Below are 16,242 nucleotides of genomic sequence, written 5' to 3'. Positions count from 1 at the left end.
GAATCAGGCCCTGTGTCAGGTAGTATGGGGAATCGAATCATGTACTACATCTCTTGTCTGAAGGGGAAGATCATACTTGCCTACTTTATTAATTTCCTCTCCAGGAGATGCCCAGAGTGGAGATGCAGGTGGGTGTTGATGGGAGTGGGGTCGGTTATTAAGCCTCAGTGTCTCATTGCAAAATGCCACGAGTCGCGCATGTTTCAATAGGGGACAGGGCCAAATTACGCAATTCTTTTATAATCACATCATTATGTCTGCCCCATCCTCACGAATCCGTGGATACCTGGGGACAGGATGCGGGAGGAATACCTACAGTTCCGGGGGAGCGCGGGGAGGTTACCCAAAAAATCAGGAACTTCCTGCAGGTTCCAGAAGAGTAGGCAAGTATGGGGAGGATGTTGCATGTGATGTATTGGGGTGTGACATTACATGGGGGATGAAAGGGTGTGATTGCCACCATCCAGGATTCCTCCTGACAGTCCAGATAAAAAAAAAAATCACTTTTTATTTTAAAAGTGATAGTTTAGCTGTGGGGTTAATGAAAGCTTCTTTTGAATTATGCGTTGATATAAAGAGCAGACACCCTACACAGCATTAGAGTGTGTGCTTAGTCCTATCGGCAACTTTTTGACTTCAAGTTGAGAAAATACTGTATGAATTAATTAAATGCAGCAATTGAATATATATTTTGTTTAATTGTATGGTTATTGTGAAGTAAAATGCATATTACACATATTAAGGGACTAATGTGAATGGCTAAATATTCTCTGTAAAGCGGAATATGTATGCGCTATTTAAATAACTGGTAATAATAATAATAATATGTTGAAAGCATTGTCCTAAGATATGTTAATTTGTATAGGGATGAGGGGACGCCAAGGAATTTTTCATCCAGGGCTTCACTTGGTCTACAACCAGGAAACCCCTGGGTTACTTAATTTTAAGAGAACTATTCAATTGTTTTGGGCGCCCATCCTCGAGACTGCACTTCTAGTGGATTTCTGTGGCCATCATGACCAGCATGGGGCTGACTGTGGTCGGCGCTACACTGGCTAACTAGGGCGGGCGGGCCGGTACCGTGGCCGGCGGCACCCCCCCGCGCCGCCAGTCCAACGGTGCCCAGGGCACGCACCCCGCTCGCCCTGCCCTAGTTACGCCACTGCCAAGGATAGTAAATATTCAGCAAATACAGCAGGCATAAGCTCTTAGGGGTATGTTTAGTGTGGGTTTTTACAAGTGGAGATGTTGCCCATAGCAACCAATCAGATTCTAGCTATTATCTTCTAGAAGGTGCTAAATAAATGATAAATAAATCTGATTGGCTGCTATAGGCAACATTTCCACTCTTAAAAAACCCGAACTTTAGTAAATATACCCTTATTATGCACTAGTGTCACTTACAAATGTGTGCCAAATAAGGAAATTAAAGCATCATATTCTTTATTTGTTTTTTTATTAAGATTTATATAGCTGATATGTTTAAACAGACTTTTACAAACTGACATTATAATACAGACATTTAACAAAAATAAAACAAAAATCTAAATGGTCATCATTGTATAAAAAAATATACATATTTTTTGCCTTCCATACCTTTATTTTCTTTATAACACATTCATTTACTTCCACAAGCTATATATCATCCTTGGGAAAAGCACATGTATGACTTTTAATAGTAGCACCTATTATTATATTTGCAGTTTACATTAGTGAATACTTTGAGCCCAATCCACTAGACAGAGCTAATTGTGCTAGTGGTGACAGTGGTATCACTAAAAGGTGCGGGGGCTACAGGACGCACTGAGTGACACCATCCAATGGGGGGGGGGGAATCAAAATAGCAGAGCTGCTTTGCTATTTTGGTATCAGCCTTTGGATGGTATCACAGTACAGTGCAGATAAATGACCTGCACATTCGCCAGTCATCAGCAATGCGCTGGGAGAGGTTGGGGGCTGGCAAGCACCCCATCTTTAAGAGTAGGACGTGACATGTTGTCAAGCACTTAAAACATCACAGAATAGGCCATGGCCCCTTTTGTGTGCAAGCGTGGAGTCTCTCAGTGCCGCGATGGGTGTCACTGCCCATAATGATGCCACTGATGAATGTACTTGAAGGGGTTAATTTACAAGTTTACAAAAGTGGAGTTTTAGCTCATAACAATCAATGAGATTCCTGCTATCATTTATCTGGTCCATTCTAGAAAATGATGCCTCACATCTTATTTGTTGCTATGGGCAATGACTCCACTTTTGTAAATTTACCCTGAAGTGTATGCTTGGCAAAATAACTAACTTTAATAGTATGTGTAACTGTTTCCCATATTTTAACATTTAATGTAATAGTACTATACTGACAATTTAATGCAATAGTACTAATAAAGTAATTTTATTACGTGGTCTGTCTACGTGACATCGCCCAACACAGCACCTTTGTGTGGCTTAATGTTTGTTCTTAGGGGGGGATGGGCTGCACATCCTAATTACAACATTATAAGAGGTGCTACCATGCTGTAGTTCTTAAGCAGAAAAAGGGGGAAGCTGATGCACACTCTAAAGCTGCATACACACACAACAATTTTGTTACCAACGATTTTCTGACCAATTTTCTGACCGATTTTCTGACCGATTATCTGTCAGATTTTTTAAAGTGTAATCAACAATTTTTTTGAGCTACAAACGATTTTTGCATATTAACTTAATGAAAATCTTTGAGTTGGCCAGTCTGACTGAACTACAAACGTGAACGCACATGAACGATAATCGTTAATCGTTTTCACTCAGAAAGTGAACGATTTTTTCAACGATAAATGATATCGTTAACGATAATCGTTAAAAAATTGTTTTGTGTGTATGCACCTTTAGAACTAAGAAGAATAAATATAAAAAATATAATAAAATATGAATTAACATGGTTTTATATAGAGGTTCTTAGTACATGTTTGACCAGAGATGTTTGCCCACCTACCACTTCATATTTATTATTCTTAGTACTTAGATTGTGCATCAGCTTCCCCCTGTATTCTGCATTCATTTTTGTTCTTGTCTGATGAACTGATTTCATCTCGTCAATGCTAAATTAACTTAGTTCTTCTCACTAGTTAGAGAACATGAGCCACCTTTATTATTTAGCACCATTATTATAGTACCTTCATGTACATGTAGAGTAGATATACAGTACAATGGCCATTCCTTGGTTTTAAAAGTGTGACTCACTGAACCCCTTTTCCCATGATGCTCAGCTAGCAATTGGTCATGGACGAGCTGGTAATAATGACAGGGATGATGATAATGATGATGGCTATCCATGCCTGTTGAAAATAGGTTTTAAATCAGCACAGCCCAAGCTTTCCATAATGAGGATCCCTTATATATTTTAACTAGCTGTTGCGTGTGCTTTTGCCCACGATGAAATAGTTTCTACCAACATTTTTATTATTTGAGGTGTTCTAGATGTATTGTTTTGCATAGGGGCTCTGTAGTAGGAGAGGCCTACATGGTCAGCAGTTCTATACAGAATGGGGGCAGCAGCGCCTCCACTCACCACTCACACCAATGTTACTGTGTGCCCTGTGCACAGACTGCTACTGTATGTTGCCTATCATATTCAAGTAAATGCTGGCACCTCTCCCCTACCCCTTTCCGGATGTGCGCTTAGTGCCACTGACAGTCTGCTGCTGATCTGCGTGTGATCAAGCACACACATTCTGCCAGGGCCAGCCCTAGCCCAAATTTTTTGTTAAGCGAATATATTTTAGGTCCCCGCAGGCATATTGTTGTGCACGCCTGAAAAAATTTAGGCCATGGTCTCATGGAAAAATCCATACCCCATTTTTATCACACTGGATGCATGCTCTCTCCATTGAATAGATGCAGCATGCACGCGCACGGCAATTTATTCACTGCTAGCTCAAAGCAGCTACTGCCTTTTGTTTGTTTTTTAAGGAGGATAGATATGGCTACTATGCAGGTGTATAGAAGTCACCCATTGTCACACACACCAGTCAGACATTGTCTTGCATACCCACAGCAGTCATCTATTGTATCACATGCACACACAGACAGCAGTCAGACATTGTCACATACACATCAGTCATCCATTCTCTCTCACACAGCAATCAGCCAATGTCACACACACGAGTCACCAATTCTCACACACACGCACGCACACACACACACTACAGTCCCCCATTCTCTCTCACTCACACACACTGCAGTCCCCCATTCTCTCACTCACACACAGCAGTCCCCCATTCTCTCTCACTCACACACAGCAGTCATCCATTCTCTCTCTCACACACACACTGCAGTCCCCATTCACTCTCACTCACACACAGCAGTCCCCCATTCTCTCTCACTAACACACAGCAGTCCCCCATTCTCTCTCACTAATACACAGCAGTCCCCCATTCTCTCTCTCTCTCACTCACACACAGCAGTCCCCCATTCTCTCTCTCATACACACAGCAGTCCCCCATTCTCTATCTCACACACACACTACAGTCACCCATTCTGTTGACCCTTTGCCTCTGCGCAAAGCTGACACTGTGCTTAACTTTCCAGCCAGGGGTCATTACCTCTCCTTGGTGGGTTCCCTCCTCAATGTGCCCAGCATAATTAAAGAGCCGACCAAGCTGCACCACTCCTTCACTGATGGCGCCCACCTCAGTGTCCCTGGCGGCTTGGATGGGCAGTGCTGCCGCCTCAGCCCGCAGCAGGAATATGCCTGCTGATCCTTCTCAAATGTGGGCTGCAGCTCCCATGAGTCCCTCTGCATCGTCCAGCTCCCACAAGTCCCATCGCATCATCCAGCCCCAGCCCTGTCTGCGCCTGCGACGTGATGTCGCTCCTTACAACCAAGGGGCCACCCATTACAAGCACGGTGCAGCTGTGTCACAGTGACACAGTCTGCCCGCCCAGCGGCCCGCTGCCTTGTGTTACATAATAATTTTGCATTGTCGCAGCCAAGGCGCCCGCCCTACTCAGCTGCGTATCACGCGTAATTATAGAACTGGCCCTGCCTCTACCCCTACATACACAAAGTGTGACAGCATACTCTCTTACACATACACACTGCAACAGATACACCCCTTTCACATACACACTGAGTGACAGCATGCTCTACCCCTACATACGCAAAGTGTGACAGCACCTCTAGTCCTACATACACAAAGCGTGACAACTCTTCCCCATACATACACATAAAGTGAGACAGCACTCCCTCCCCCTAAACACAAAGTGCTACAGTACCCCCAACCCCTCTACACAGAATGTGACATCAGTCCCCCTCTGCACAATGTGTAACAGTACCCCTACCCTTTCTACACAAAGGACCTCATTCAGAGCCGCTTGCAAAAAGCGAGCGCACTCTCTGAATGAGAGCGGATGCTTTTTTTTTTTTTAAGTCGGCCTCCTGGCCGCTCACTAAGCTGTAGGTGACCACCCACAGCTTTTGCAAGCGGCAGGTGATGGTCGCGACCATCGGACTTGCGACGAGACCCTTGTGGTAGGGTCTTGTCTGCCGCAAGCCCCAGTGAGCTTCCGGCTCTAATAGAGCAAGGAGTCAGCAGCGAGCCCCCTCCTCCAGCATCACAAAGTGCAGGAGAGCGCTTCCCCCAGCACCTGGTGCAAAAGCATGGAGTTCGGGTGGACTTTGATGGTGCCACATATGCTGGAGGCTCTGAAGGTCAGGTAAGGACGGCAGTCCATCAGCAGGCAGTGGGCGCATTCCTTCCTGAGGAGGCGGCAGATGTCTATGGAGGTCACTTTCATGCCGACGTAACAGCAAAAATCAGCACTGGTGTGCGCTACACTTCCACCTTGTTTTTTTATTTTCACAGCCACTGCTTATTAGCCATTGTTGTTCTCCCTAGCACCCGATGTCGAGTTGAACCTCCCCCCCAACATGTACTTGCTGCACCCCCCCTGTCTGCACCAATGGCCATAGGTTGTCAGTGAAACTGCATACAATGACAACCACTGGCTATAGCATTCCCAGAAAATGGGCATACATGCCCCCCATTTTCAGGGACTCTAACTGACACAGCCCCCAAATGGCTGCAGCCTGTGGGACTGCAAGTGAGCTCACAGAAGGAGATCTGCACATGCGCAGCAATGATCCTGTGCATATAAAGATATTCGGACATCGGAGTTATACGCAAACCACTGGGTTTGTGTACGACTCTGAATCAGGCTCAATAAACATTAGCTGTAGGCCTGAGTATCAATGTTAACTCCTCCCACTTTTCCAGCAAGCCCTCCTACTAAAATTATTGCTCCTCCCTTTTTAAATAGGTAAGTTTTAATACCTCACAAGTTTTGTGAAATGAGTCAGTGGTTGTGGTACTATTGGGATTTTTACGTTGTTATTGTTTGTTTGCTTTCTTGTTCTTTTAAGCACTTCCAGAGCTACAGTATTAGCCTTTCACAAGCACTTTTGGACATTACCATCAATTATTATAGTGTAAAATGACTGACACTGATATTTTTCCCAGTGTGCAACTTAATAGACCTCAAGTAGCATTTTCTTTTTGTTTTCCAAATCTAATTACTTTCCAGCTCTGTCTCAAACATGGAAAGTAGTAGTTAATGTTGCCACAAGATTGAGAAGCAGTGTGCTCATTGTTATTGATATGCCAATGCCTGAATTGCCTGGTGGTGCTGGTAAGAACAGTGCTGCCCGTGCCAAATTAGATGGCTCTGACTTTTGATTGCTCTTGTCTATAGCAACCAATGTAAAATAAAAGACTGTCCCATTTTGAATAGCAATATTTTCAGGAGTAAAGCTGAACTGTTCTCTGGAGCCGGCTTCCAGTGGTATAAGACTGGAGACATTGATAGCTGTGCCATTCTCAAAGTTGTCTATTAATGCCTGGCTGTTGAAACCCATTCGTAAGTCATAACTTGAGGCTGAAAATTTTAAAATATAAGTATAAATGGTCATATAACTTACCAAAGCATATATAGAGTAGTTAATTAAATTCTACTTTCATTCCCACATTCACCTCCCCACACATGGCCAGCCAAATTGGATCTGTTACTCAGATCAAGAGGGTGGCTAATTTCTGGCCTGTTATTGTGGCTATAGAATTACTGTACTAACAGACGACCAGTGGTCATCTTCCAAATGTATTATCCAATCGGCAATCTGATCAGTTTTTATATGGTTTTCTGACATTGTGCTAGTTTTGGTACCACACACTGTGATAATGGGCAGCTGTTGATAGCCAGCGTAGCTAACACACATCACAGTTATAATCATTCTACCCAGATTATGAATGATTCCGAAGAGAGCTAATCTGTATTTTTTTCCACCTATTAAAGAAAGACACCGATTTCGGGCTAGAGATGGCCTAAGAGACCAAGTTACCCTTTTGGGCCCTCTCCAGATTCCAGGGTAAGTGCAATTTTGTTAGATCTATGATCTTTTTAAAGCCTCATGTGCTTAAATAAATTTTAGGGTTTTGAATTTGATCAAAAAGAATGTTAGCGGCTCCAGAAATAATTTGCCCCTTGAAACTGTGATTTAACCTCAGCCAAGTTCAGGAGTGTTTTAAGAGAGGAGGGGGCCTGTGTGCAGCCTCCGTTTGGGTTCCCTCCATTGAAGTAAATGGTGGGAACCACAAAATAAGCTTTTGTAACCCTGCGGCTCTCCATTGACTTCAATGGAGGGAGCCGGTCATTGGCTGAGAGAGGCGGGAGCTGACCTCTCTCAGCCAATGAACGCTCAGATACGGCTCTACAAAGGCAGAAGCCGCGTCTGAGATCTACATTTGGGAGGTAACAACCATCGTGGTTGTTGCCTGTTGTGTGGATCGCATTACTCATTTTTTTATTTTACCAAGACCATGGATGCCTACCATGGAGAAGTGGACCAGTCCAGGTATGTGTGAGTGTGTGTGTATGTATGTATGTATTAAAATTTTACAGTCACAGTATGTGTGTATTGTGTTTATTTAAATATTTCTTTACAGGTGAACTACAGGTACCAGGGAGCCCTTAATGCCCCGCATGCTGGTACTTGTGGTTCTCCAAGTACCAGCATGTGGGGGAGGCTTGCTGGGACCTGCAGTTCTACTGTAAAGACCATGTATATACTCTTCTTTTTTTACACTACACTTACACCATCAACCCGCCACCCACCGCCCAGGGGTGGCGGGGATAGCCCCAGGCTATCAGTCTAGGTCAGGGGTGCCCTGGAGAGGGGGACCCCTTTATTGGGGGGATCCCCAGGGATCCCCAGTCTGGACTGACTAGCGGTCAGAGTTAATGCTTTGGCTGGGGGGCCTGGTGAAAGGGCTCCCCTGGCTGTGGTATTAGCCCCCGCTAGAAAAAGTCCAGTGCTGGTTCTGGATAATACAGGGGGACCCTATGCATTTTTTCCCCTGTATTTCCAGAAACAAGACCGGATCAGAGCCCAGTGCTGGTTGCTCAAAGTACGGGGGACCCCTACATCATTTGTCTACCGTATTTTGGCAACCAGGGCTGGTTCTGACTAGCCCAGTGCTGGTTGTGCTTAAGTATGGGGGACCCCCTACGTCATTTGTCCCGCGTATTTTGCACATCCAGCACTGGGTCATTAAAGCCCGGCGCTGGTTGCTCTTTTGGGGGAGGGGTTACGCCATTTTTTTATTTATTAATTTTTTTTAACTTTTTTACACAGGTTTTCATTTTTATTAAACACAGATGCATGGACGGAGATCTGTCCATGCATCTGTTTCTTCATGCATGCAGTACGGAACTCCTTGTTCCATGCCTGAAAGCATTTGGAGAGAAATGTCACCGATTCCCGGTCTCGTCGCGTTATGTAGAGCCAAACTCTCTCGAGAATACGACGTCAGGAGGATGACATTTGGCCTCGCAGTAGGATCCGAGTCAGGTGGGAACACCCAAGCCGCGGCTTGGGTGGACTCAGATCCCCGATATTCGTAGCGTTTTCCACAGAATCCGAACCACTCATCCCTATTATTAAGTATCCAAGATATGCCTGGAAACTTGTGTATAAACCATTATGTCCATTTATGCATTGCCTGCAGTTCTTCCTACACGGATTCCAGTCACGTGGTCATTCACAAACATGTCGACAGGCACCATTTTGACATGCTCCGAATATCGTCATGTTCACAATGTCATGTTCACAATGTCATCATCTGAGATGTCGCCATGTGAAATAGTGACATTCTCAGAGATAGGCGCCAGTGGGAGGATTAGGTTGCAGGGAGTGGGTGGATACTTAGGGTTAGGCACTAGGAGTAAGGTTAGGGACAGGGACAGAATACTTGGTATGCCGCTTCTGAGACGCCTATTCCAGAACTGCACGTCACATGACCGCCGGGACCCAGAGGAAGACGATGAAGCCGCTGGGACCAGGCAAGTAACCATAGGGCCATCAGGGACTTTAAGTCGACATTCTATCATGTTGACATGTCATCCTTGTAGACATGCTGAATTTCAACATGGACACTCTCAACATGATAAGTATATTGACATTTCGGCCATGTTAACATCACCATGTCAACCTGATGCACGTTAATATGATAAATGTCAACCTAACATACCACACCCTTCCTGCACAAACTCACTAAATTTTGCCTATCCGATAATGCCCCATTACAGCCCAGTTACTCATCTTCGGTGGTAAGTGCAAATGCGAGTGAAATGCATAAGACTCTTGCATGTGCTCAGTTCGGGAGCATGTGCAGAGTGAAAACACGCAATATATGCTTTGAAAACGGTATTCTGCAGCATGCCCAGTATCTCTATCTAGATGTTTTGTTCATAGCTACATACTCCTGAAGGGGGCCCCTTAGCAGCTCACACAAAAGAACATAGTTTCGCCAGGTAAATAATTACATTTAGCACATACCATTTCCCCGATCCAGGTCATCGCCAGTTGCTGTCCAAGACAATATGACTTGTTGGCCTTCAATAACTGCCACCAAGTCAATGATTTTACTAGGCTTAAAGACATCTGTTTTAATTTCCGGAACATCTGATATGATAAAGGCACCTCCTGAAGATATTCGGCTGAAAGTTCCCAAATTCTGAGGTTCAGAGGTAAGTTTTGGCTTTGGTGGGTTGCTGATTATAGTACCTATTAAGAGAAATTAGTCAATTGTAGGGTTTTTTCTCCCCAACTTTAGAAGATGAAGTGTGGTAGAATATATAAACTGTAGGCTGTAAGATTAGTAAAAGACAAATCCCCTTAAAAATTAAATTATTTCAATACTTTATTTAGTCATTAAGGGAACCTAAAAGGCCAATTCTAAGACCATTTCTTTCTGATCACTCCTGGTTTATATAAATGTTATATGTAAATGATGTTATATTCATACTTAAATATTTACACAAGACTTCTTTGCGGATTGGACATGCCAAATAAACTTAATGTACCATTCCAGAACTTATTGCTGGAAAATAAAACTTTTAATTTTTCCTGCTTAGGATTTTGTATGTACTTTATTATTTTTAACAAATTGTGCTAAACTATTACAAGTTTTGAACTAAGGTATCTTGCAGAAAGTTGAGATCATTAAGAAGATTTAGTTCCTCTATACTAGATTTCCTGATTAAATAATAATTAAGTACACTAAAATCACAGTGCTCTAAAGTATCAGTATTTTTTCCACGACACCCCTACGAAAAAAGTTTCTTGTTGAGAAACTCAGCAAAAATCAATAAATGAAGTAAATTCTGCTTACAGATGTGCCCTCATACATCTAGCCTCAATACACCACGCAGCGTGACTTGCCTGGTGTGAGTAAGCCACCAGGTCCCATGAGATTCAGCTAGCGCCGGGTATCTTTTTTGTGCCTTTTTTTGCTGAAAATGCGTCTCAGGGCCGGATTATAGGGAGGGCGACAGGGGTGATCGTCCCAGGGCCCCACACATAGGGGGCCCCACACACTGTCCCCGGCCCCAATCCCCAAGAGGAACTGTTTTTTTTCTTCTCTTCATCGGAGCCGCCTGCTGCGGCCCACAATTAAGCCCCGCCCCTGGATTTGGCTCCGCCCCTTCTTCTGCCGCTGCTCAATATGCCTTTCCCTGCCTCTGAAACAGTAAGTTATGTACAGTTTATGTGTACTGTGTCTATGTCTATATATATGTGTGTGTGTCTATATGTATATATGTGTGTGTATATATGGGCCCCCACATGTTTGTTGCCCAGGGGCCCCCACAGAGCTTGATCCGGCCCTGAAGGGTCTGATTCAGCATGGATCGCAATTGCAACTGCGTACGAAGATCAAGCAATTGTTAGCCTTTGTGTACGCATATAAGCTGCACTGTATATGCAACTAGGATACTCCATGCAGACTGTCCTTATTCATTTGATATGTCACACTTGTATATCTGTGTGCACTTGAGTCTGTATATGAACAACAATGGAACTTGAAATGAAAAAAAAGCTGCGGCTGATACATTGTAGCACTTTGTATACAGGTTCAGTGGACCTGGGACACCAAGAGGGGCTTTTTTGTGCAACTGCAGCAAAAATGTACGAGGGTTGTTCAAAAAGTAATGCCTAAATGCTCATAACTCTGAAATAAAATGCAGCATTTATTTGAAACTTTGTCAATTTGTAGTTTAATATGTCTGCTAACTATATACAGTCAGGTGCATAAATATTGGGACATTGACAGAATTTTCATATTTTGGCCTCTAGTCACCACCACAATGGCTTAGAAATGAAAAAAAACAAGATGTGCTTTAACTGCAGACTTTCAGATTTAATTTGAGGGTAATTACATCCAAATCAGGTGAACGGTGTAGGAATTACAACGGTTTCTATATGTGCCTCCCACTTTTTAAGGGGCCAAAAGTAATGGGACTATCAACTCAAAAGCTATTTCATGGACAGGTGTGGGCTATTCCCTCATTATTTCATTATCAATTAAGCAGGTAAGAGGTCTGGAGTTGATTCTAGGTGTGACATTTGCATTTGGAATCAGTTACTGTCGACTCTCAATATGAGATCCAAAGAGCTGTCACTACCAGTGAAACAAGCCATCATTAGGCTGAAAATCAAAACAAACCCATAGCAAAAACATTAGGTGTGGCCAAATCAACTGTTTGGAACATTCTTAGAAAGAAAGAACGCACCGGAGTGCTCAGCAACACCAAAAGACCCGGAAGACCACGGAAAACAACTGTGGTGGATGACAGAAGAATTATTTCCCTGGTGAAGAAAAACTCCTTCACAACAGTTGGCCAAATCAATAACACTCTCCAGGAGGTAGGTGTATATGTGTCAAAGTCAACAATCTAGAGAAGACTTCACAAGAGTGAATATAGAGGGTTCACCACAAGATGTAAACCATTGTTGAGCCACAAAAACAGGAAGACCAGATTAGAGTTTGCCAAACAACATATGAAAAAGCCATTACAGTTCTGGAACAACATCCTATGGAAAGATGAGACAAAGATCAACTTGTACCAGAGTGATGGGAAGAGAATAGTATGGAGAAGGAAAGGAACTGCTCATGATCCAAAACATACCACCTCATCAGTGAAGCATGGTGGTGGTAGTGTCATGGCGTGGGCATATATGGCTTCCAATGGAACTGGTTCCCTTGTATTTATTGATGATGTGACTGCTGACAAAAGCAGCAGAATGAATTTTGAAGTGTTTCGGGCAATATTATATGCTCATAATCAGTCAATTGCTTCAGAACTCATTGGACGGCGCTTCACAGTGCAGATGGACAATGACCTGAAGCATACTGCAAAAGCAACCAAAGAGTTTTTTAAGGCTAAAAAGTGGAAAGTTATGCAATGGCCAAGTCAATCCCCTGACCTGAATCCGTTTGAGCATGCATTTCACTTGATGAAGACAAAACTGAAGGGAAAATGCCCCAAGAACAAGCAGGGACTGAAGACATTTACAGTAGAAGCCTGGCAGATAATCACCAGGGATGAAACCCAGCGTCTGGTGATGTCTATGCGTTCCAGACTTCAGGCTTTAATTGCCTGCAAAGGATTTGCAACAGTATTAAAAAGTGAAAGTTATATTTAGGATTGTTTAGTTTGTTCCATTACTTTTAGCCCCTTAAAAAGTGGGAGGCACATATAGAAACTGTTGTAATTCCTACACCATTCACCTGGTTTGGATGTAATTACCCTCAAATTGAATCTGAAAGTCTGCAGTTAAAGCACATTTGTTTGTTTCATTTCAAAGCCATTGTGGTGGTGAAAAGAGGCCAAAATATGAAAATTCTGTCAATGTCCCAATATTTATGCACCTGACTGTATGTAGTTTTGTTTAGGTAGTCCAAGAAATACAATGGAATCCAAGATGAAACAAAGAGCCGTCATTGAATTTCTGGAAAAAGAAGGCTGCAGTGCTACAGAAATCCACAGAAGACTGAAAAAAAGTGTATGGTGAGGGTACAATTGACTATAGCAATGTCAGAAGGTGGATGAAGCATTTTCAATTGGGAGAATAGTCCGTGTGCGACAAACCTCGTGGTGGCAGACCATCAACTGCAGCGACAGCAGAGAGCTGACACAGTCGATGCCATGATTCAGAAAGACCATTGTGTGACCATCAGAGATATCAGTGATGAACTTGAATGTAGCCATGGCACTGTAAAAACACTAATCAATGATTTGGGATTTCGTAAAGTGTGTGCTAAATGGTTTCCAAAGCAATTAACCAGGGATCATAAGGCCCAGAGGGTGGAAGTGTGCAATGACCTTTTGACCAACTTTGAAGCCAACCCTGAGACGTTTTTGGAAAATGTCATTGCAGGAGATGAGACCTGGGTATTCCTTTATGACCCAGAAACAAAGGCCCAATCAAAGCAATGGAAACACCCAAGTTCACCTAGGCCAAAAAAGTTTAAATCACAGTGATCCGTAAACAAAGTCATGGCCACATTCTTCTGGGATTGCCGAGGTGTTATTCTCATCGATTACTTGGAACAAAACCAATCAACAGTGATTGATACATTATTACACTTAAGAAGCTGAAAGAAACCATCCGCAAAAAAAGGTCAACAATTCGACTGTCAAATGTATTCTTACACCATGACAATGCCAGACCTCACACTTCGATGGCAACATCTGCGGCCATTGAAAAAATGGGGTGGGCAATAATGCCACATCCACCATACAGTTCTGATTTGGCCCCTTCTGACTTTCATCTGTTTGGCCCTCTCAAACACTGTTACTGTGGTCAATATTTTGAAGACATAGAGGTTGTTAAAAACGTCATACGTTCCTGGGTCAAACACCAACCACTGGAATTTTCCAAAATGCATTCACAGCTTGGGTTGAGAGGTGGAGAAAATGTTTGAGGGCAGATGGTGAATTTTTTGAGTAGAGTCATTCTGTTACTAAGACTTCAAAGTGTTTTACTGCAAATTTTCAAATCTGTATCTATAATAAAATTTGAGTTGTGAGCATTTAGGCATTACTTTTTGAACAACCCTTGTATAAGGACAGATATGTATGTGTCACCCTTAGGTTCAGTTATGTGGTGGTGGACAGGGTTGTGCTTCTGTTCGTCCACATAGTTTAAGGTTGGCAGCTGGGTCTGCCCATAACATTGATAATAAATAATTTGGTTTGGTACTCGACTACCATCTTGTGGCACCCCTGCAAGTGCTCAGTTTGGTAACCACTGTGCTAGGGATAACACCAGCATATGAGAAAGATTTGGAGCTCACCTACAGTAATAAAGCAGGAAATGCTCCATAGGATTTTCATAAAAACAAAAGACATAAATAGACTTAAACACATATATTAAGGAAATAATGTTGTGACATAATTTAATTAATTTTATTATTGTGTTCTGTTTTTGTTTTTAAAAGACTCTTATACCATCAGGTAGCCCGGAGAGGGTGAAGGCAAAACAATGTACCTGTATTATATATATAAAAAGATATATGGGCGACCTCCAATAAGGCCACAGCTCAGTCCCATCCTCCCTAGGGAAGTCCAGTGTTGGTCATACTGTACCAATAGCTTCCTACAGGTCTGTGAGGTTATACACCACTCTGCAGTTACAGCACCTACTTTTACTGGGGCCCAAGAAGCAACTGCACTGGTGGCCAATTTCCTCTCCACGGACTTGACTACACTTATCAAGTGATAACTACAGTTAGTTAATAAACAAGGCAGAATGTAATATAGTACTGTAAATATAGTACAGGTTGAGTCTCCCATATCCAAATATTCCGAAATATGGAATATTCCTAAATATGGAATTATTTTAACATGACTGAGATAATGAAACCTTTGATTTTTGATGGTTTAATGTACACAAACTTTGTCTAAGGCACAAATTATTAAAAATATTGTATAAAATTACCTTCAGGCTTTGTGTACAAGGTGTATATGAAACATAAATTAATTTAATTTCTGTACACAAACTTTCCTTGAGCCACAAAATTATTGAAAATATTGTATAAAATTACCTGCAGGCTGTGTGTATAAGGTGTATATAACACATAAATGCATTCTGTGTGTATATTTGGGGCCCATTCCCAAGATATTTCATTATGATATGCAAATATTCCAAAATACGGAATATTCCGTTATCCAAAATACCCCTGATCCCAAGCATTTTGGATATGGGAGACTCACCCTGTATACTGTATTTTAGTACTGTAAATATAGTATACTGTAATATAGTATGCACTGTAAATATAAATAAACCAAATTGAGTGTTATAAATATTGGCATTTCATTATTGATTAAATATTATTACCATTCTCAACATAACCAGGCAGGTATAGTGCTCGACTGTTTGGTAAGGCAACTTTTCCACCTTTGTCTTGATTCTCAACCTGCACTTTCAGGTTGTATCTTCCATTTCCTTGGTATTCAATGAAGCATCTGGTATAAATGCCGTCATTCTTGAAAATATCCGCACCTTAATGGAAAGCAAAATGTAAAGCAAACACATATTGTTACACTGCCCATAAGCAGTAATAGGGAGTGATTCTGAGTCAGACGCAGCAATGATGTCGGTAGAAATATGCACCCCCATTTATCATCGATATTAAACACCAGCGCAATTTTGTGTTTAGTATCAACATGATACAAACGAAAAATGTACCAGAATTTACCAATACTTACCCCTCCGGCGAGGTCCAGCGAAGTCCTCAACCTCGGGGCGGTCCTCCACTGGGCTGCTGGCAGCCTAACACTGCCAGCGACGAGGCTCCTGTGTTATGTGCATGCGCGATGGTCTGTCTGTGCATGTGCATTACATGGGGACCCGGCAGTGCCTGGAAGGCT

At 42.6% G+C, this 16,242-nt stretch overlaps 1 protein-coding gene across 1 annotated transcript in view; it reads right to left on the bottom strand.

Moving 5' to 3' along the window:
• Window positions 1–1,508: 1,508 nt before the first annotated feature.
• The window catches only part of LOC148540817 (calcium-activated chloride channel regulator 1-like), a 125,620-nt gene continuing 110,886 nt past the window's right edge, over window positions 1,509–16,242 (bottom strand). Inside the window, exons 12-14 of the mRNA XM_088482194.1 lie at window positions 15,710–15,874; window positions 9,866–10,093; window positions 1,509–6,909 (exon numbers count right to left, since the gene is read on the bottom strand). Of these exons, the coding sequence (XP_088338320.1) occupies window positions 6,566–6,909; window positions 9,866–10,093; window positions 15,710–15,874 (737 nt within the window). The 3' untranslated portion in view covers window positions 1,509–6,565. The remainder of the gene's footprint in view (window positions 6,910–9,865; window positions 10,094–15,709; window positions 15,875–16,242) is intronic.

Source organism: Taudactylus pleione, unplaced genomic scaffold, assembly GCF_031769625.1.
Source record: "Taudactylus pleione unplaced genomic scaffold, aTauple2 ptg000017l, whole genome shotgun sequence".
NCBI classification, from domain to species: domain Eukaryota; kingdom Metazoa; phylum Chordata; class Amphibia; order Anura; family Myobatrachidae; genus Taudactylus; species Taudactylus pleione.
The sequence above is the reverse complement of the archived record's forward strand: the minus strand, read 5'-3'. Positions and strand labels throughout refer to the sequence as shown.